Source organism: Equus quagga, chromosome 12, assembly GCF_021613505.1.
Source record: "Equus quagga isolate Etosha38 chromosome 12, UCLA_HA_Equagga_1.0, whole genome shotgun sequence".
Lineage (NCBI taxonomy): Eukaryota > Metazoa > Chordata > Mammalia > Perissodactyla > Equidae > Equus > Equus quagga.
In genome coordinates this window covers 21,399,144-21,422,502 of record NC_060278.1, presented here as the reverse complement: position 1 = coordinate 21,422,502, position 23,359 = coordinate 21,399,144, and the positions used below count along the sequence as shown (strand labels likewise).

Below are 23,359 nucleotides of genomic sequence, written 5' to 3'. Positions count from 1 at the left end.
GCAATGTATAGTTTCAGCGAGGTCCAGTTTCTCCACATCCTCACCAGTACTTGTTTTCCATGGTTTTTTTAAAAATTGCCATCCTTGTGGGCATGAAGTGGTATCTCATTGTGGTCTTGATTTGCCTTTCTTTAATGACTAACCTTGTTGAGCATCTTTTAATGTGCATATTGGCCACTTGTCGATCTTCTTTGGAGAAGTATCTGTTTGGGGACTTGATTCTCTTTCGTAGTAGCTTTTCTATCACCAAAATCTAGCATGCGACTAAGTGTAGTTATTATTATAGGGCTTGGTTTGTATATTATTTTCCTTCTCAAACCTTCATTGTGTTGTTTTGGGTTTGTTTTTTTTTCCCCTGGTTTCTCTTTCAGGTTTCTGCTGCCCCTCCCAGGAGACTAGTTGTCTGGCTAGTGCTTTGGAATATTTACTCTTCTGCCTGTTTTAGTTATTGATCCTGAGGCCCTGGATGTTCATCTGTTCGTTCCGTGGTGTCTGTGGACTGTCTGGCTCCCGCGGTGCCCTCAGCGCTGAGCTAGCACTGTGTTTGCAAACGTGTCAGTCCTCAGATCCTTCTCTCTTCGATGTTTGCACACTACATTTTGTTTCCTAAAATTAAAAGGTTAATAGAGCCTGGCAGAGGCAAAAAGCACAGCTCTCAACTCAGGTTTCATCACCCGAGAGCAGTGTAACCACAGAGTTCACCACTTGACCTTTCTGCAACCTGGTTTCCTGGTCCGTAATATGTGGGGCAGGATAAATGACTTCTCAGGCCCTCTCAGACCTTGAACCTGGAGATTATAAATTAATGACTCGCCATAGCTTTATTAACAAACCTAATTCTGAGTATATTTAAAATAGTTTATTTTGTACAACTTACTTAAAGGAAGTGTGTGTGAAAAAAAGATGTCTATGCTCTTGTCTACTGGACTAAACAGGTTGAGTTTGGTCGATTCCTGCCTTCCAAAATGGTTCATTGGGTGTTTTCTGTAAAGATTCAGAGGATTTGAAGAGCTTTAGTGAACATTTAAGTTCCTACTGTGCTAGGCACAGCTGGGAATATAGAGATGAACAAGGTGTTGTCCCTGCCCTGAGAAATTTCGGATCCAGCAAAGGAGACAGGATCAATGTGGAATATGAGTCAATCACAGAGGCCCACAAGCCTTTTGGGAGCAGAGGACAGACCTGTTCTTTCTTTCAGGCGTGTCGGAACATCTCTTGGAGAATGTGACATTAGAGCTGGGCCAAGAAGGAGAGGACAGGGAAAAATTAGGATGGTAGAATTGTGGCTTTGATGATCAGGCTGAGGGGGTTAGCCCTGAATCCGGGGGCATTAACCATTGAAGGTTCATGGGTTAGGGTTATGATAGCAGATCTTGTTTTCTGGCTTTTCTGCAGAGTAGACATTTGTACACGGGGGGAATAACTCAAAGTTGAATGGGATGTTCAGGGTTGGGGAAGGGAGGCTAGAAATAGGAAGATAGAGATAAGATGGTACAAACAAGGGGATGGTACCGAAAATGTTGACCGTCAAATAGAAATTTTTGGTGCAAAAAAAGTTTCAAAAAGCGTTCTTCTAGAGGGGAGAGCTAAGGGCCTAGATCAAGCTCTTTCTGACTTGCCAAATCGTTGGAGAGCCTTTGGACCTCAGTTTCTTCCTATGCCGAATTGTCCTTCCTCTGCTGTGTGTCCTCCACACACTAGATAAGCAGTGAACGTGTTGTCTGAGCTCCTACTCACGCAGGCAACTTCATTTTTTTGAATCAGTTATCTTTAAAGTGTATGTGAGGTGAATATGTTGTGTGTTAGACTTTTTTCCTGTTGATTCCTATTGTGATTTGATTTGATTTATTATTTTGTGTGTGTGTGAGGAAGATTAGCCCTCAGCTAACTCTGTTGCCCATCTTCCTCTATTTTATGTGGGATGCTGCCACAGTGTGGCGTGTGGCTTGACAAGCGGTGCTATGTCCACGCCTGGGATCCGAACCTGCAAACCCCGGGCCACCGAAGCAGAGCATGCAAACTTAACCATTCTGCCACTGGGCCAGCCCCTCTATTGTGATTTTAGAAGTATCATCTAAGGAAAATCATTTTAGCATCAACATGTAATAATACCATACTTAAACCAAAATTTCATTTCATGGAACCCTTCACGTTTTTACATTGTTAACTATCAATTCAATTCCAAAAACATTAGGTTAACTATATATAATTACTGATATTCAACTATTTTTTGACCTACACAAATGACATAGTATGATTCTATCTAATCCTTGGGCCAGCTGTGGGCCAGCTGTCAGACTCTTCCCTTTTCAACCATTGTAAGAATGTAGTCGGTGAACTTGAAAATTCATATAAAAATACTGTGTGTTTAACTATTGTATTTCTTAGCTGATTCCCGTGTCATCGGGATGGTAGTTGTTACAGAAGGTGTTCCCAGGAGGTATCTAGTAAGAGTCTGGGAGACAGGAGCCTCTGTATATATGTCCACTGGATAAACGGTCTTGTTCTTTTCCCCAAACAAGGCTGGCTAAGAGATTTGGAGAGATGGGGTTAAAAGTCGGATACAGTTCATTGACCCAGCAGGAGGCCTGGTGTGAGCTTTGCTGGTTTGGATGTAAATCTGTTCAACTTGAGATAAGATATGTAAACCAGAGCTGGCTCCCCGTCTAACCAGGTGTTAGAAATACCAGCGCTAAGGGGACAGGCTCAAAGGCAGCTTTGGTTTTGTTATGAGGATGAATGAAAAATTCAGCTAAGAATTTTGAGCTTCTCAGAAAAAAAAAAAAAGCATTGTAAAACAATAAGGTATAATTCTTACTTCCAGGCAAGGACTGCATTTTATCTCACCAGTGTAGCCATACTGGGTACTCTGGTACTAGCTGCTGAATAAATAAAGAGAAAGCACACAAACTTGTTTAACCAGAGAAGAACAACTTAAAATGGGATTTTCTTCTATTTTTTTAATTTGCTAAAGAATCCAGAAACATAATACAGAAATACAGAAACAGGCATATAGGATGTCAGTTTCTTAAAAATAAGCATAAAAATTTGAAGTGGCTGCCTTTGCAAACATTTCATCAGATAGAAGTTGATTTTACTCTTTTTGATGCTTTTCTGTTTCCTTTGTCCTGGGTCATTACTTTTTTTTTTTTTTCTGGGTCATTACTTTTTGTTACTGGGAACTGAACTGAAATCCCAGCCAAGCTGTTTGCAGGTGAGGTTTTAGTTGGGAAGATCTGATTTGCATATCTTCTGTGCAGGATCCATGGTAAAGGACCGAAGGACTGAAGGAGGTTCTTCCCTCAGGGCCTGCTCCCCAGCCTGGCTAGGGTGAGGCCTCACCAGTGAACTTGTTTGCTTGAGGGTGGGCGAATCAATTACTTTCATGTGGTGCATGGCCCTAAGTAAATTACCGCCTCCTGTTAATAGTTGAAACTATTCACAATTGAAACCGTCTGAAGTCAACCTTTTCTGCATTGTTCAGAAAGAGCTTTTCAAAAAAAAAATTTTAATTAAAGCACGGTAATTCTTCTGGAGAAGTAAAATTACTACCCTTTTTAATGTTTAATTGTATTTAATACCCTTGAGGGGCACAGTGTAAGGCCCTAAATTCTTACAGAAGGCATCTCAGAAGTAAGGAAAAATCCCAATTCAGAGAAAAAGCAAAATCATATGAAGAGGATGCTAAACCATTGACCCACAGCAGCCTTCTAAAACTCCGGAACGAAACGAACTCTCCCCTCCCAGCAGCAACCAGCTTCTTCTCCCTGGAGAAGAATGTTCCTTTGATCTTCAGTGCTGGGATCCAGGCCTAGTTTACTAAATGGCTTAGTGAATATTTTTGGAAGCTTTCTTTTCTTTCCAAGGTTTTTGTTTACTTTTCTTTTGGTTTTTGTTGTTGTTGTTGTTGTTGTTGTTGCTTTTCATTATTGTTTTATTTGTATTTTATAACAGTTGGAAAATTTATTTTCAAATATACATTGGAGAGTATTTTTTTTATTAAGGTTATGAAAGGTAACATCCTTGTGAAATTACAGTTGTACATCATTATTAGTCATGTTGTAGGTACACCACTTCACCTCTAGTGCCCTCCCCCCACGCACTTTTCCCCTGGCAACCACCGATCGGTTCTCTTTGTCCATATGTTAACTACCACCTATGAGTGGAGTCATACAGAGTTCGTCTTTCTCTCTCTGGCTTATTTCACTCAACATAATACCCTCAAGGTCTGTCCATGTTGTTGTGAATGGGACGACTTTGTCCTTTTTTATGGCTGAGAAGTATTCCATTGTCTATATATACCACATCTTCTTTATCCAATCATCAGTTGCTGGGCACTTAGGTTGGTTCCATGACTTGGCTATTGTGATGAATAATGCTGCGATGAACATAGGGGTGCATGGAACTTTTGGAATTGCTGATTTCAGGTTCTTAGGATAGATACCCAGTAGTGGGATGGCTGGGTCATAAGGTATTTCTATTCTTAACTTTTTGAGGAATCTCCATACTGTTTTCCATAGTGGCTGCACCAGTTTGCATTCCCACCAACAGTGTATGAGGGTTCCCTTTTCTCCACAGCCTCTCCAACATTTGTCACTCTTGGTTTTGGATATTTTTGCCATTCTAACAGGTGTAAGGTGATATCTTAGTGTAGTTTTGATTTGCATTTCCCTGATGATTAGTGATGATGAGCATCTTTTCATGTGTCTATTGGCCATCCGTATATCTTCTTTGGAGAAATGTCTGTTCATGTCCCCTGCCCATTTTGTAATTGGGTTGTTTGATTTTTTATTGTTGAGTTGTGTGAGTTCTTTGTATATTATGGAGATTAACCCTTTGTTGGATAAATAACTTGTGAATATTTTTTCCCAATTAGTGGGCTGTTTTTTTGTTTCAATCCTGTTTTCCCTTGCCTTGAAGAAGCTCTTTAGTCTGATGAAGTCCCATTTGTTTATTCTTTCTGTTGTTTCCCTCTTGTGAAGGGTTATGGTGTCCGAAAAGATTCTTTTGAAGCTGATGTCAAAGAGTGTACTGCTGATATTCTCTTCTAGAAGACTTATTGTTTCAGGCCTCATCTTTAGGTCTTTGATCCATTTTGAGTTTAGTTTAGTAAATGGTGAAAAAGAATGGTTGATTTTCATTCTTTTACATGTGGCTGTCCAGTTTTCCCAGCACCATTTGTTGAAGAGACTTTCTTTCCTCCATTGTAGGCCCTCAGCTCCTTTGTCAAAGATTAGCTGTCCATAGATGTGTGGTTTTATTTCTGGGCTTTCAATTCTGTTCCATTGACCTGTGCATCTGTTTTTGTACCAGGACCATGCTGTTTTGATTACTGTAGCTCTGTAGTATGTTTTAAAGTCAGGGATTGTGATGCCTCCACCTTTGTTCTTCTTTCTCAGGATTGCTTTAGCAATTCGGGGTCTTTTGTTGCCCCATATGAATTTTAGGATTCTTTGTTCAATTTCTGTAAAGAATGTCATTGGAATTCTGATTGGGATAGCGTTGAATCTGTAGATTGCTTTAGGTAGTATGGACATTTTAACTATGTTTATTCTTCCAATCCATGTGCATGGAATGTCTTTCCATCTCTTTATGTCGTCGTTGATTTCTTTCAAGAAAGTCTTGTAGTTTTCTTTGTATAGATCTTTCACTTCCTTGGTTAAATTTATCCCAAGGTATTTTATTCTTTTTGTTGCGATCGTGAATGGGATTGAGTTCTTGAGATCTTTTTCTGTTAGTTCATTGTTAGCATATAGAAATGCTACTGATTTATGTATGTTGATTTTATACCCTGCAACTTTGCTGTAGTTGTTGATTGTTTCTAATAGTTTTTCTATGGATTCTTTGGGGTTTTCTATATATAAGATCATGTCGTCTGCAAACAGCGAGAGTTTTACTTTTTCGTTGCCTATTTGGATTCCTTTTATTTCTTTTTCCTGCCGAATTGCTCTGGCCAAAACCTCCAGTACTATGTTGAATAAGAGTGGTGAAAGTGGGCATCTTTTCTTTTGTTTTTAAGGTATGCTTTTTGGTGAGGAAGATTGGCCCTGAGCTAACATCTGTTGCCAATCTTCCTCTTTTTTTCTTTTTCTCTCCAAAGCCCCAGTCCATAGTTGTTTATCCTAGCTGTAAGTCCTTCTAGTTCTTCTGTGTGGATGCTGACACAGCACAGCCTGATGAGCCGTGCGTAGGCCCACACCCAGTGTCTGAACCAGCGAACCCCGGGCCACCAAAGCGGAGCAAAGGAACCCAACCACTACACCACCACGCCAGCCTTGGTTTTGGTTTTCTTGATGTTGAGAAAGAGCCCAAACTAAAGAATAGTTCCTACATATTTATTTCACTTCAGCCTGTTCATTCGTGTAGAGGCCCATTTTTGAAGCTGGTTCTGGTTACAGATTGCTCCTGTAGACGCGCACACTCCTGCATTCACACTGACGTTCATCACGTGTGAAGATGGAGACGCGTTACTGGTTTAGTGTGTCTGATACGTTTACTGGGGCCAACTTGTTACATGTTGTTGTTTGTGAAGCTAAGGGGAGCATCTCCTCTGTGGCTGTGTTTAAGTTACTCCCCTAGGCGCCCCCATGTGCCCCTGATGAGTTGAATGAGAATCTTTGCTCTTAAATTTGAAGGATTTGGTCAATAAATACAATAGAGGGATAAAGGATGGTTACCACAATGAGGTTAACATGTTTGAAACGACTCCTAAGTGTTTAAGCTTTTCTTTTAGATCAAAGGTCTGTTTTAAGAATACTCTAATTTCTTTAAAAAAATAAGGTGGTTTTAGTGTTTCAAAATATAATTTTTTAAGTAGGGAATATTGTCTATATTTTGTGACAAATATTTTCTAAAACCCTCTGGCTATACTAAAAGAGAAAGAGCTTTGCCTATAAGGAGCTTATCCGTAATCTAATTAAGGAAGGAAGAGTTACATGCAGAATGAAAGCTGATGTGATCAGCTGTATCTGAGTGACAAGGATGGTGTTATGTAGTTACCAGATGGTGGAATGTGAACAGTCAGCGCTGAAGGAGCCAGGCAGAGAGGTCATGACGAAGAGCGTCATGAAGGAAGGTTCGACAAAGACTAGTTTAGCTTTTGAGCTGGGCTTTGAAGACTGGGAGGAGAGTGATGGGGAGGCAGTCAAATTGTGGCTCCCAGTTGAGCAGAACAGGAAGGAGATCCAATTGGATAAAAGAGTTGATATCATGGAAAATAAGGCTAAAGAGCTAAGGCCAGATTCTAGGGGACACTTTAAAGGCCTAGTTCTTACAGAGAGGTTCCTGGGCAGTATAGATTAGGAAAATGAAAACTGTGCCAACGTTGATGTGCTTGTGGTACCAAAAATAACCCAGGATTCCAGAAAAATTATTTAAGTACTTGCAATTCACTGGTGAATATTGCCCTGAGTATTTGCTTTATTTTTAACAAAGTTTTAGAGCGTAGAAAACTTTAGGACCAACAACTGCTTGTACCTCTCTGCTGGGTCATCTCTGTACTTTTGTGTCTCTCTGTGCATCCTTGGTCCAGCGAGGGATGGAAGATCGAGAGACTGTACTCTCTGTAACACTGGAACTGGAACTGAGACTTGGGCTCAGAATGACCAGATATGTTGTGATAACTATAGTAAAATCATTTTTATGGAGTTAGTCTAGAATTATTTTTAGAGGAGAAATGCACTGGTTGATTTAGTCTAGGAATTTTGTTAAAGCCCTAATTAAGTTGAATAATAGAAAAGAAAGAATATCAGTACTCAGTTTCCTTTTAACTCATGGGTGGGGTGAATAAAAATATAAAAGAGTTATGGCATCGTTCATAGCTTCATCTTCTAGTTAATTTCTTATTGTAAAATTCATGTTTGTTTGCACACGTTATTTACATGAAAATAGGATTTAACACAGAACCAGATGGAAAACCATAAAAGTGGACTCCCATCTTCTTTGTTCACGTGCATCGGCAGAGTGCCGATCACATCAGTCCCGCTTCAGATGAATGAATGTCGTCAAGAGCTACTAGCATGAAGGCCGACAATGGCTATTTTTTTTTTTTTTTTAAAGATTTTATTTTTTCCTTTTTCTCCCCAAAGCCCCCCGGTACATAGTTGTGTATTCTTCGTTGTGGGTTCTTCTAGTTGTGGCATGTGGGACGCTGCCTCAGCGTGGTCTGATGAGCAGTGCCATGTCCGCACCCAGAATTCGAACCAACGAAACACTGTGCCGCCTGCAGCGGAGAGCGCGAACTTAACCACTCGGCCACGGGGCCAGCCCCCCGACAATGGCTATTTTGTGTTTACTGATTGTCTCATCTGAGTATGTCCAGTTCATCAAAAATGGCGTTCTCTTTATTTTCACCCACTGTTACCCACATGAAAAAGCCCATTCATGATAATGAACTGTGGTGACTCAAAAACGGTTCCCACTGTGAATCTCTTTCATTTTTAATGTTCTTGAAGGTCAAGAGAGACGTATCTTTTTGAAAGTGGCTTGGCTGTTACATCATCATATTAGGATTTCTCAGGATGTAGCTTTAAAGATAGTTTCTTTCCTAAGATTGTTTTTCTCGGTTCAAAATTCCTGTGAGTGGAAGGCGGAGAGAATGAGCTGATCAAAGAGTAGGACTTGGGTGGCGCTGTGACTCTGTCCTGGTGTATTTACAGGTGCGCACATTGGCCCTGTCCTAGTGCACAGCCTGACGCGGGAAGGGGGATATTTTTAAGAAGCTTATTTCTACCCCTTTCTCGGCGAAGCGGTGCTTCTGCTGACTACCTTAGCATGGTTGGTTAATAGTGGGTGTCTGGACAGTGGACGAGGGTGTGTAAACCTGTATCATGGGTTCAGAATCCTAATACTCGACCTGGATCCTTCTTTTGTGGAGGTTTACCTTGGCAGTTGGTTGGAGCGGTTCTCGTTTTAAGGTGTAATGTAGACACGCTCAGCAACATTAGTTCCACATCACTGGGTTAAGGTGGAGAGTTGTTCCAGTTGTGTGCAGAACTGGCAGAGACAGTAATTGCCCTTGTGACCCTGTTTAGCCTGCCTGTAGGGACTCGAAGTCTTAGAAGATGTGACCCCCTTCCCCCGACCTGGTGGGTACAAAGCCTCATAGTTGAATGTGAGGGAACTTAATATGTTGGCTCCATCTTAGATTCTTCTGTAAATTGGATCAGGTCAACCTTTCCCTGGTTAATCTTGAGCTAAGTTGTGATCCTAGAAAAGTTTATCTTCAGGGTTTTTTCCTCCTTCCTGTTAAAGCCATGCCATCTTCAGTGCTCCCCTCCTCGTTTGCCTCAGGGTTTCTAGATTGCGTATGTCTTCTCTTCCCTCATTAAACCAGAAGTCATCTGTCCTATATGATCTCCTTAGATACGGGGCTTTCAAAGGTTCCCAGGTGATAAATAATCTGACAAATCGTTACTCTTCAAACCCCCAGGAAATCTTCCGTTTCTATTTTTCCAGCAGTGGGCGTTAGGGACCCAAAGAAACAGGTGGGTACCCTTCAGTGGATGAAGCAGACCAGGCATATACGTGCTACAGGACAATCAAATTGTGCCCCCACTCACCCACCCCTCCCATCATTGGTGTATGTTCCTGGATATGGATGTCATGTATGGATACAGTGCCATGTGCATTTTAAATGGATATAAATAGAATTGTGCTAAGAATCTAATTATAACTTTTACTCAATACATTTTAAGATCTAGCCATGCCATTGTCCCATTGATTGCTTCTGACTGGTGCACAGTATTCCCCAATAAAAGCATTTACCATGTTTTTACTTATTCTTGGAGTTCATAGTGGGTGGTGAGCCTAGATTGCCAGGAGCTCTACTCTACTGCAAGTGACACTATGATAACCATGCTTGTTTGTGTTCCCTTCTACACCTGGGAGAGAATTCCCTGGAGTAGATTGAGCGGTGAGCTTTTTGGCTCATAGGATACACCGAGTTTCTCTAAGTACTGCCAGATTGCTCTAGAGAACGGTTGAATTACTTTAACACTCCCAGCAGTGGTACATGAAGGTTCCTGTCTCCCCACATTTCTTGCTCATACTTGCTGCTTTTTAATTATCTAATTTTTGCCAATCCAGTACGTATAAAATAATGTCTTATGGTGGTTTTAACTTGTACTTTTTTGTTTGCTGGTAAGGTTGAACCTCTCTCCTATACTTCTTAGTCATTTGGGTTTTCTCTTTTGTGAAATGCCTTATCGTATTCCTTTGTTCATTTTTTTTCTGGTGGGTTTCCTGTCTTTCTGGTGGACTTAAAAGTTTTTCTTATATTCTAGGTGTCAATTTCTTTTATTAGACATAGTAAACGTCTTCTACCAGCTGCTTTTCTGTTAACGTTGTCTGTGGTGTCCTTAATTTTTATGTAGATAGATTCATTGAAATTTTCTCCTTGTGGTTTGTATGTTTTGAGTCCTAATGAATAGAAAGATCAATAGAGCAGAATAGGAAATTCAGAAATAGCACCTAAGACATAAACATTTAGTGTAAAATAATATTTAGTATTTCAAAATGTGGAAAAGAGGAATTTTTTCAATTCTTGGCATTAGAGCAGTTGGGTGGCCCTCTTGGCATGGGAGTGGGGAATTAGTTCTCTACTTCACACTATACACTAATATAAATTCAAGTTGGATCAGATGTTTAAGTAGGAAAAGTGAAACCATAAAAATGCTAAGTAGAAAATATGGGAGGTATTTTATGTGTATTCTTAGAATAGGAAAGGCCTTGCTAGGTTTGCAAAACCCATAAGGTATAGACAAAAAGAGTGATGAATTCAACCATATAAAAATAAAAAATTCTTCTGGTCAAGTTACAAATTAAGAAAAAGTGTTTGCAACTTACATCAAACAGTGTCTGGACTTTCTAGTCTGTTTCGTTGGTCTGTGTGTCCACCCTACTACCAGCACCGTGTGTCCTAATTACTGTTACTTTATAATCACTGTGGGAATCCGATAAGGCCGGTTCCCCCACCTTCTTAGGAGCCTCATTATTGTTCATAGCCCTTCATTCTTCCTAATCTTTTTTTCTCCTTTTTTTTTTTTGTCTCTAAAAAATTTAAAAATCAGCCTGTTGGATTTCTGCAAGAACAACTGTACGGTTGATTTTCATTGCTCTCTTAGCTGCACTGCCCAATAGAGCTTCCTAGGATGATGGAAGTTTTCCACTACTTAATTTACTAATACTTGAAATGTGGCTAGTACCGCGGAGGAACGGAATCTTTTATTTTAATTTAATTTAAATTTCAATAACCACATGTAGCTAGAGTCTGTAGGACAGCCCGCATCTATTGATTCTGTGCAATTCAATTTTAGGAGAATAGCTATCTTTATGATATTGAATCTCCCAGTCCTAAATATGGTATCTCTTTGTTAATTTCTGTATTGACTTTCAATAACATTGTATCTTTTTCCAAAAAAGTTTGTGCATCTTTTGTTAAATATATTTCTAAGTAAAATATTATATACATACATATATGCATATACTATGCTATTTTTAATGGTATCTTTTTTTAGTTATTTATGGCTAGCATATAGAAATTGATTTTTTTAAATTGATTTATATCTAGTGAGTTTGTTAAACTCTCCTTGATTCTAATAATTTATAAGATTCTTTGGAGTTTTCTACAAAGACTGTAATTATCTGTGAATAATGACATTTGTGTTTCTTACATTTCAGTCATAGATTTTTTTTCCTTGCCTTATATGTGGGTTAGGACTTAAAATACAGTGTAAAATAGGAGTGGCCATAATGGGAGTAGTTTTCATGTTTTACCTAATATTAAATATGATGTTTGCTATAATTTTTATGGATATCTTTTATTGGGTTAAGCATGTTCTCCCCTCATAATTTGTGACATTTAAAAAAATTATGCATAATGTTAAATTCATCAAATGCTTTTTTGTCATCTCTTGAGATGATTATATGATTTTTCTCCTTTAATCTGTTAATGTGCTACATTAGATTGGAAAATTAATGTTATGCCAACCTCACATTCTGGGGATTAACTCATCTTCATCATTATTTGTTTTCTAGACCAGCCTACTGATCATTTTGTTGTGGACTTTTTGCATCTGTGTTCGTGAATGAAACTGACCTGTAATTTTGTCTTTCTCGTACATTCTTTGGGTTTTGATATCAAGGCTTTAATGGCCTCAAAATGAGATGAGTTTGTTTCTTCTTGTTCTCTTCTCTGGAAAAGCTTGTTTCGGCTCGGAGTTGTTTGTTCCTTGAATTCTTGATAGAACTCTCCAGCAAAACTTTCTGGATCTCCTGTTTTCAGTGTTGTAAGATTTTTATCTACTGATCCATTTTCTTTAACAGTTATAGGAGTATTCAGATTTTTTGTTTTATCCTTGAATAAGCTTCAATGAGATATTCTTTTAGGAATTTGTCCATTTCATCTATGTTTTCAAATTTACTGGCATAAAATTATTCATAATATCCTCTTTTCAATGTCTGTGGTAACTGTCATTATGTTCCTCTTCATTCTGACATTGTTTATCTGACTTTTTTCTTGATTAGTTCTGCCAAAACTTTGTCAATTTTATTAGCATTTTCAAAACACTCAGTTGTGAAATTTAGTTCTCTATTGTATGAGAGAGTAGCTGTGTGAAGAGGGTTGCTTGACTGAGGCTCTGTTCCCAGGTAGAAGGACACACCGACCTTGAGGGGCCTGGCAGGAGGGAGCTGGCAGCCTGACTGTCCTGCCAGAGTCTCCCCTTCGCTGATCTCAGCCAGAAGCCAGAAGGCAAGGGTGGTCTATGATGTACTCCTGCATCCCGAGGCATGGGAGCAGGCTGGAAACGATGGAGAATGGATTTTCAGGAGGGGAGGTCTGTCACGCTCAGAATGTCCCATATATAGTATCTTTCATCGATTCTGGAAAATTATCAGCCGTTTTCTCTTTAAACATTGCTCTGCCTCACTCTCTCTCCTCCCTCTGGAACTCCAGTTAAACATGAACCACCAACATAAACATAAACCCTTTCACTGTGCTCTGTCCCTAACCCATCTTTCTGATTGTTTGCGTCTTTCTCTTTGCGACATTCTGGATAAATAACAGATCTCTTCAGATCTGTTTTCCTGCCTGCCTTCTCTCTTCAGCTGCATTTAATCTTCTGTTTATCCCATCCACTGAGTTTTTTAATTGTCATTAAATTCTTCTTTTGAAAAAGTTCGATTTGGTTCTTTTTCAAATTACCCTGGTCATTTTTTATGATAATATGATTTCCTTCTGCCAGTCCTTGGAAGAGAGAGGAGGCAACAGTGTTTTTCAGATTTTATCCAGCATCTAAAAAGATCCTATTATATCTGGGCAGACGGGCCAGCCAGGCTGTCTAGTCCCTAGACTGCTAGGAAGGAAGGTTTTTGCTTCTCTTTTCCCCAGCTCTTCTCCTTAGCTAATTAATAGGCTCAAGCTTTTCCTATTCTTAAAAACAAAACAAGCAAACTAAACCAAAAGATGACTCAAAAAACCTTTCGTCAGCCCTGTTGTCCTCTGTGGCTGCTGCCTTCTCTTTCTGTCTCCTGTCTCAACCCTTCTTCTCAACCCCTTGTGGTCCACCCTTCGCCTTCACTCCCAGCCCTCCGGGGCAGGATGCCCAGCCCGTCTCTCCACTGATGGTTCTCTGTAAGGTCAGTGATGTTGATGAATTCCACGGATGTTTTCAGTCCTTATTCTGTTTCACCTTTCCGTGGCCACGTTAACCTCTCTGTCATTCTTGAAATACTCTTCTGCCCTGACTATTACTCACTAAAATTTCATGGATTCTTTCTCCTTAATCTCTCACATTGTTCCTCTTCTAACCTTACAGCCACAGGGGTTTTCAAGTCTTTATCATCTCTTATGTGAACTGTTAAAATAACTTGGTATAACTGCTTTTATTACTCTTTAAATAAACTATTTGTTGAATAGTGGATATGTGTGGCTTTCAAAAGATAGAAAAGATCGTCCAGTAAAAGCGTGACCTCCCACCCTGGCCTCCTCCCCATCCACTTCTCCCTCCCCCGGGGCGGCCATTGTTAGCATTTTTCTTGTGTATCCTTCCAGAGAGATCCTCTGCACATAAAAGCATAAACATCTGTGTATCCTCACGTATTGTTTCGCTAGACAGGTGGAAGTGTACTAAACTCTGTCCTTTCCCCTGCTGTTTCCACACACCAAATGTGTCTTGGAGATCGCTGAGCTGCCGCATTCTTCCTTTGGACAGCGTGTGGTATTCAGCTATCCTGGTTGCTTCTCAGTTCTTCCCATGGTTCTCTCCACCTTCCAGCTGTTGGCAGAGTTATCTTTCTACACAATAAATGTGATCATGTCACCCCACCAGGTAGAAACCGTCCTTGGCTCGCAGTCGTCTGCGCGTGAGGCTCACAATTCAGAGCCTCTTGGTGCCCTGGGCCACCTCTCCATCTCCCTCTCTTGGCGCTTCTCTGTGCCCGTCTCCCACCAGTTTTGTGCTGTGCTCTGCTAAGTTCCCTGCTCGTCCCTGGCTACTCGCCACTTTCGAAGAGGCCATGTGTGTCCCTATCTTTGCTTATTCCTTTTCTCTGTTGGGAATGCCCATCACAGTTTGTTTAACTAGCGGTCTCCTTAAATCGTAAACATCAGCTAGGGCTTGGCTTAGCTGTCACCTTTCTGCAAAGTCTCTGAACCCTCCCGGGAAGTGAAGTATTGGCTGGCCTTCCTCTCTGCTCCCATCTTCCCTCTAACGGCAGGGAACACAGTCTACGCATCCGGGTTCCATGAGAGTTGGTGCTACATGGCAGAATTACTTGTGGAACTTTTAAAAAATACACATGCTCAGGCTTTTCCCCCATGGATGTACTCAGTAGGTCCGGCACTGGGTCCCAGAGAGTCTGAGACGTGGCCGGGTGAAGACCCACTGCCCAGATCAGCTTCCGCTGCGGAAGAGATGACTGGTATTCGTCTGTCTTTCTCTAGAACCTGGAATCTGCTCAGTGGGAAGTAGAACAATAAACGTGAAAAGAATATGCTTAGGCTGGAAGGGAATAGGGCTCAGGTTGAAGCTGGTGTCGATTGATAGGAGGAAACTTGGATTCTGAAGCCTCTGGGGAGTGGGTTAAAGTTGATTGCTTTGAGGAGAGTGGTGACATCTAAGTGGTGTTTCAGGATGACGCCAGCACAGAATCCAGCAGAAGCACAGAGAAGATGAGAAGAGTTAGGTGGCTACTGCAGTAATGCAGGCAGGTGGTAAGATGGTCCTGACCTCGGGAGTGGGACTAGAACGGAAGGGGACACAACTGACATTGTGCAGGAAGGTCAGCAAGGCTGCAGCTGGTTGATTGTGAGTGGCAGGAAGGGGGAGGAGTCAGAGACGTCTCCAAGGCTGTGTTTGTGTGACGAAGCTGAAAGCCACTGTGCCTGCGGATGGCTCTTTGACGAGCATAATCCAGCTTTGGGGTTTGGCAAGTGATGGAAAGATGGAGTTACTTGGGCTGCTCTGTAGACCTGACTGTGGTGATCTGGAACTTAGACGGTGTGAGGTGATGGTGGAAGGAGGGCTTTATGCATACCCTCTAGGTCCTTCTAGGTCTTTGTGGAATGTACAGGGGAAGATGAGGAAGAGGAGCTGCCTTCCTCTCTTGGCACCAGGGCGCTCAGTTCAGGGGGCTCACTTGCCTGACTGCCGCAGCCCCACCAGATCCACCAGGATCCTGACCTGCCCTCCCGGCCGATGGAGATTTGCTAAGACTGTAGATCAGCTGTGGCCTTCTCCTTGTTCTCTCTGCTCAACTGGTAAACTAGACATGACCAGAAAAGGCTGTTACTAGTAAATAATGAGAAATAAATGCAGGAAGTGTAAGAGAATAAACAGAAAATGAGCGCGAGGAGCTCCCGTTCCTGCTCCTGTGGCTGTGACTTCTTAGTCACACTTATTCTACTTTTTTGGTAGAAGTCAGGGTCTTCATCTGTGGGGCTATCTTCATCTGACCCTGGTGTCACTTTTTATAATGTGCACTGTTTGCAGACCCAAAAAGTCATCCCTCAATGAGACAAGGAGTCTGACTATTTTATAGTGGTCATGACCTTCCTAGACTCATAGCTGTGGTCCCCATTGTCAGACTTGTCTCTCCTGGTCTCATGCTCTTTATGTCATTCATTGTATTCCCTTTCCAGGGCAAACCAGAGAAGAAGGCTGCTTCCTTGCCCTTCCTCTTCGGAAAGCTTTGCTCCCTCCACAGTGGGCCTCCCATGGAAGTCTTCATTTCTAGTTCCTAGGAAGCCCCTAGTCCTCGATTCCTTAAGAGATCAAAGAAGATTAGCATCTAGAACCTGTGAAGGATATGGAAGCAGGCTTTTCACTTTCTCCCCCGCACACCTCTGCCTTCTGGAGAATTCTGATTAGCTTCCTCATATTCTTTCAAGAGAATAATGTATAAAAGTCTAAATGTTATAGTTTTACAGTGTCAAAATGGCTTTTAAAATTATAGTAGCACGAGAAAAAGGTGTGCTCTCGAATGATGTGGTCAATTGCCGCCCTCCATCCACACTGTGAGGGCCTCAGAGCGCTATCCCGACCGCGCAGACCTGGGGCAGGCTGCCAAGTCCTTTCCCGCCCACGAGGCGGTCCCACTGGGTCCCTGCGCTGTGTAGGGGAGAGTCAGGATTCACTGCCCCGTCTTTCATCTCACTCTTGTAGGGGGAAGACATGGCCCCCCATCCCTCCCTTCCCTTGGAACAGGGATTTACTGAGTGTGCTTTCTCCACAAATGGTCATGTTTCTATTTCAAATTATTACACACGCAATCATGCATACACACACACACCCCCAAATGGCCGCTATGGTTATTTTAGCTCCTGTGCCCCTCAGCATTCCTAAAGGGGCTCATTAGGCGACCTGGCTGCATTTTCAGTTTAGGAAGAACATGAGCATCCGTCCTTCACTCGCCATCGTCTCAGGTCACGTGTAATCAACAGGAGGCTCATTCCCCTATTCCCTATTAGTCTTCTTTGGTCTTCTAGAAAGTTTTGTTGAACTCAATTGCTTATTGTTCTGAGACAGAGCTGAATTTCCTGATAAAAGAGTCAGAGGACTCTATGAAACTAAGGGGCTAATGGGGACTGTCTCAATGTCTTTGCTCCTGAAGGAAAAACATGAACTTCTGGATAATACTGACTTCTGGCGCCTTAACATCTTCTGTAGAAATTGCAGTAGCATCACAGTTGCCAAAATTCTGGAATCTCGGAGATGTCAACCAAAGTTCCATTAGTAATTTGTTGGGTCTTGTCACTTCACCTCAACTCTGAGCTGTAATGACGCTGCAGAAGGAACCATAATTTTGTAGTGTCTGAGGCAGAAAAGACCAGGATTAATAAACAGCACAGGGAAAAGCCTGAGTCTGAGTTGAAAGAACATGAAAATACAGACCCTAAGAGCAAAGGAAGGTGTCAGAACATTATTCTGCCAAATTTTCAGCACTGAAGTAATTTTTAGTAAATCCATCTTTCCTTAAAAATAATTTGTACATCTTCATAATGGAGAAGGATATAAAAGAGAAATGGAAAGCATGTCACTAAACAGTTGACCAATTAGGGGTCAACCGGGGGTTCCTCATCATCATTGTCTTAGGGTGGAGACTGTGAATCCAGATGACTCTGACTCATGCTCAGCCTTTCGTTTTGGGGAGATAAGGCATTTGCTGGCTGGGCTCACTAACCCTTGTCACTGTGTACTTGATTTCTCTAGAGTAATCCACAACTTCGGAATGGGAGCCTGGCCCCTTCCCCACTTCCTGTGATCAACCGGGGCTGAGGTCTCTGTGGGGATGCCTATACACCACCAGAAATCAGACTCATTGGAGATGGACTCGGACTTGCCGCCCAGCTGCAGGCTCAGCGACCTGAGCAGAGGGGGCAGTTTAGAGAGTCGAAGCAGCAGTTGTCGCTCTAGAAGTTTCACTTCGGTGAGTGATGGTTTTCTCTAATGCTTTCGTGCGCTTCCATTGACCGATTTCACCCCAACTCCCTCTCCTTTAAGGAATATCTTATAAAACCTCTTGGGGTTAACTAGCTGGATGTTTTGGAATACTCACTTTGTGAGGTGGCATTTCGTTTTTAGTCATCTTAAACTGTGCACGAATACAGAGCGGTACCCACGGCAGTGAAGCGAGTCTCTCTCTGTAGCCAAGAAGTTGGCTGCTCAGACCCAGAGAGGACGGGGCCTGAAGGTAGCAGACCCAGGCAAGGATGCTGCTGCCTGTCAGTGCAAATGATTGAAAGAGAAGAAGCACCTCACAGGGTAGAAATGAATTCCGTTTAACACCGATTTTCAACTCCTTTACAGATATAAATGCTTTTGTATCCCTTTCTCTCAGAATCCAGACCCTTCCATAGCATCAATGAGCTTTGGGAACTTTTACAAAAAGTCTTCAGTTTTAGAGTTAAGAGATGACCTTTTTGCACTCTTTGCCTTTCGGGCTTCCTACAGGGAAGGACAGGAGAGAATTCACCTTGGACCTCACTAATACGGTCTGTTGTTTGTCTCCGTCCGTCTGCTCGTGGAAGCACCAATTTCCTTCAGATACACTGAGCCCTCAAATTAACCCCAATGATGCTGACTATGAGAAAGATATATTTGGTATAGAGGGCAGTTAATAGTAATGATAGAATTTTATAGACTCCTAGTACTTGCATATTTTCTTTTTTTAAACCACCATGGTAGGATATAATAAATATTACTTGATTGAGTCACCCAAAGAGAAATCTGTTACAGTTTACTCTCTGAATATCTGAAAACCTACAAATCCTTAACAGTGGAGAATTGGGGACTAATTTTTTAATTTAAAAATATATATAAAGAATACATTAAAAGACATGTTAAAAGAATATGTAGAAAAGACATACAGATGAATACTCCAGTAACTTGGTGCAGTGTATTCTCCAAAGCGTGGTTAGGAAGCAGTCCTGCTCTGATATAGAAGAATGTTTCTAAGCTTGCTGTGGCTAACGTAGATCCGGTAGGCCAGCAGACCAGCTTGTGCAGGTGGCGATGGAGTAAAATTGAGCTGTTCATCAGATGGCCTTGGCGTCCAAGGCAATGAGTGTAGTGCATTAGGAGTCAGGGTATTCGAATTATTTTCTTGCCTTTCACATTCATTTTCTTGTTGAACTTGAGGCAAATCTCTTAACATCTTTTTCACCGTGGCCTCTTTTGATAGAGAACAGAAATAATCCCTGTTCTCCATCTTGCCCTGGGAGAGACCATGATCCCAAGTAGGACAAGTGCTTTGAATTGGGGAAAGGAGAATTGCTACTTTTGTATCTCCACTCTGGTCATCGAGGGTCCGTATGAACCAGTCAATGCCTACTTTTACTAAATCCTCTATGGCAGCTTGGACTCATATGCTCCCAAGACAAACAGGACTTGCTTGGTCTCTGCAAACTTGTCCATCGAGGAGTGGCCTTAACTGACTGTTCCGTGCTCTTTTGCGTGTGCATGTGATTTATCCATTTACTCAGATCCTGAAGCACTGTCCCAGGAGATAAGGACACGGCAGTGGGCTGACATTCCAGGATTATGACTCCTGGTGACAGAAGAAGTTGTTGCAGATTTGGTTCCCCAGGCAGCAGACTCTGAGATGGAGATCAGGAGGTGAAAGGGCAGTGTTCCTGGGATCCATATCTGGAAGGAGGAGGAAGCAGGATTGGGCGGAGAGAGAAGTCAAGCTGTGATGGAGACCCAAGGACAGCCTTAGCTGCTCCCGAGGAAGCTCTGGAGCTGGGATAGCCCTTCAAGTGTCCTACATTGGGTTGAGAGTGGAGCCTTAGACACACTCAGTGGTCAGCCATTGGATGCAGGACACCCCCTGGGAGGAGGCGTGACCTTGACAAGACAGTTTCTTTCGGCTCAAGACAATCCCCAAAGAGGATGACTCTTCCTAAGCATTGAATTAGCAGCCAGGTCCCCTTGAACCAGTGAACTCTCTGCACTGTTACAAAACTGCTAAACTTTTCTTAAGTTCGTTATCCTCATACTCTACTTTTTGGGAGTTGTTTGGAGAGGAGCTGTATGTTTTTATCCTAAGTCCTCAGGTCTTTTTATGACTTATCTCTTTAGAGTGAGAATCAACCATAGTACCTTCTCCTCTCGCTGCCCTTTAATCCCTGACCTCACAAAAGATTAGTCAGTAATCTTTTTAGGCCTCCAAATGGTTTGGTATTAAATGCACCTCTTGGAGGACCCTTTAAGTAAAAGATAACCTAGTTCCTATTTATAGAAATATTTCTTTTAAGTAAAGGTTATTTTAAAAGGAAGATAAAACATTCACGTCTGATGTTAAATGAGAGGATCCTCAAGTCTTTAAACGCTAGTCAAAGGTTGCCTGGATCGTTGCTCTTGAGAAACTCTTCTCCTGAGCCAGTGCCAGTTAAAAATTAAAGTAGCTGCTTAAATAGGATTCTTACGCTACCCATATGGCCACCGTTACAACCAAGGCTGTTCTAAGAGACCGAAGTGTGTGCAGTCTCTGTCCCTCAAGAGGCTAGTTGTGGTTGTACATGTATTTTGTTTTTCTTGTAAGGAATTCTTCCTCTGAACATTTTCTAGCGAAAGGTACGGCTAGAACGAGAAGAAATTGGCCAAATCCTGAAATACTTGACTTAGAGGATATCTTCTGAATGTGTTTTCCCTTTGAAATTTCTGAAGGACAGCTTTAATAAAATACGAGGCAGCATGTCCTGACGAAGTTGGTAGTGTGGTTCTGGAACTTACAACCTTGAGAGGTGATGCGGATTCAAAGTAAGAGGCTCAAGAAGGATTTAGAGACATTCGTAAATGATAGCTCTTTAAGGCAACAAAGGAAGCTTTGGGTGTAAGGTCACCTATATTTTTAGCCTCTAAGGCTAGTATCCCAAACACGCATCACCTAAAGCCTGCTGGCTTCCCCTGCAGGATCTTGGGTCCTTGTTCTGAGTGTGGCCCTGAGGTCTGCTCTGCCCAGCAGGCATCCCGGAGCTCCCTCTAGAAAAGAATATGATTTGGCTCGTTGAAAAGAATGGCAAGCTCTTAATACTCATGGTTCTTAAGGAATTTGGTAATATATATGCTTCTCTGAAGGTGGATTAGAAACATCCCGGATCCCGAATAGGAAAAATGGACACTTCCTGTTCATTTGTATCTCTAACTTGGTCAGAGACAATGGTCCACATTGACTACTGAGTGTTTGGAGATTTACGATTCAGAGAACTGTCTTGAAACCTGTCTCCTTCAGCTGACAAGTGTTGTGGCCTTAAAGGCAGGTCATGAGTCTGTGATCAGACAGCGGTTGTCAGCTCCTGATGACCCCTTCATCCTCCCAAGCCTTCCGTGTCGTTGGGCCTCACCCATTCCTCATGGAACGAGGAGGTGAAGCAGGCAGTGGTGAGAGCGTCTTCGAGGCTGTGTTAGAGTGAAGTCTGAGATGCACACCGGAAGTCTGACACGCTGTTCCTGGAGGATTTCAAGGAGAGGAAAGAGCACAGAGGAGTGGATAGGAGACGCAGACCGATCAGCAGGAGCCCAGCCTCCTTTTACTTCCTGCTCTGTAACCAGATGGAACCAAAACCTTCCTGGTCAAAACAGCTATTTTAAGCCAAAGCTAAACAGCTTGTATAAAAGTTCACTCCAGCAAACATTTAGTAAATGCCTACTACATACAAGAACCAATAGATGATAGAATAGAAGGCGGTTTTAATCTTTTCAGGAACTCACAATTTTGTGGCAAGACAGCCTTGGGAAGCCCTAGGACATGTGACCCAGCTTATGAGGGGTCCAGGAGAGCACGGATGATGTCATGCACTTAAGGCGTTTCCATCTTAATCAAGATCTCTTTATAATAGTGCCAGCTAAAGGAATTTAAGGCAGCCACACTGTAATCCTTTGAAGCCATTATGCCTTAGATCTGTAATCAAAACTGTACACATCTCTCATCTCTCACTGGTCTGTTTGTATCTCTTTCCTGCCACAAGTACAGGCTTAAGTTCACCCTAGTGAAAAATTACAACAGTGACTAGTTAGAAATAACCATAATTAAACCCTCACACTGAAACTGTGGGAAACGCATGTGCACTTATGGTCTTTCTTAGGAGGTTGCCAAAGTAAGCTTGGCATTTAAAGCTGGGTAAGGAACTATGAAGAGGCTGATTTTTATTTTCTTCTCCCTTGCCCTATTCTGTTTCAGCTCCAGGGGCTTCTCTCATCAACTTAGGGTATTAAATCAAGAAAGCCTTGCTCAAGTGCCAGGAGATCATTTTGGTGTCTGTAAAAAGAAAATGTGGACATCAGATCACATTCTCCCAAAACAGATACCCTAGGCTGCTCCCTGGGAGCCTGATGGTTAAGAGATCTTGGCTCATCTCGAGACATTTTTTTAGCCATCATAATCTTTTTTATGATGTTTTTTGTGTTGTTTTTTTGTCTAGTGTAGAGATGAATTCTGCTGGTTCCGTTTTTCTCCCTCACAAAGAGTTGCTACCATTGTCTTAGGCTTCAGTTAAACCAAATTTCTTTGTTTACAATAAAAACAAAACCAAAGAAAAATGCCTAAGAATTAATTGTCATTTTTTTAGGTAGGAGTTATTTTAGTGTAAGGATTTTAAGCCTTCTCAACTTTTTTGTTCAACCAAACAAAGGTTTTTTCTACCATTTCCCCCAAGACAGAACTCCGGTCCCAGCTCTGTACTCCCATAGGGAGATCTCGGGCTGTTGACTTTTATAACTGTTGACGGCACTCCTTGTAAAGGTTTGTCATCCAGCTTGTCTGCATGCTCCTCTCGGCGCTCCAGTGGGACGAGACGGACATTTTTTCTGTCTTCTGTGTGCAGGAGTGGATAGATATCAGCAAGACCAGGATTTGTCCTCCTCCTCCTGGGAGACTGGTACAGGGTACATTGCGATTACTTTAGTAGATTTAGCATTTTTAATTTTCTGGTTTGAATACATTAGAAATTGTTTCTTCACAATCATAATACACACATTAGGGTAGAAATGTACGTACTTTCACATTCTTGAAGCAAAACGGTGTTTCCCTTGGAGACTTGTAAACGTTACCTGAAGTTAACATGGCGGGTGGAATGGGTGAGGGATGGTTTTCTAGATAGTTCTTTTAGCATCTGGAGATGTATGGACTTAAAGAGCTTCCTTTTACTTCATAGCCCCAATTGATGCATTAAAAACACCATTTATGGAAAGGGAATTTTTCAGAACTTGTCTGCTGTCAGCCTACTACCACCTTCCAAATCCTGGGGACAAACTTAGGTTGTCTTCAGTTCGCCCCTGCCCCAGAGAGCTGCTGCCTCTGTTTATCCTCATTCCCATCTTCTTAGTTCTTTGGGAACTAACTTAGCAAATATCTCTTC

General features: G+C 41.9%; 1 protein-coding gene across 1 annotated transcript in view; it reads left to right on the top strand.

Moving 5' to 3' along the window:
- Window positions 1-23,359, top strand: part of PROSER2 (proline and serine rich 2) — a 42,523-nt gene that overhangs the window by 3,958 nt on the left and 15,206 nt on the right. Inside the window, exon 2 of the mRNA XM_046679479.1 lies at window positions 17,712-17,928. Coding sequence (XP_046535435.1) covers window positions 17,791-17,928 — 138 coding nt within the window. The 5' untranslated portion in view covers window positions 17,712-17,790. The remainder of the gene's footprint in view (window positions 1-17,711; window positions 17,929-23,359) is intronic.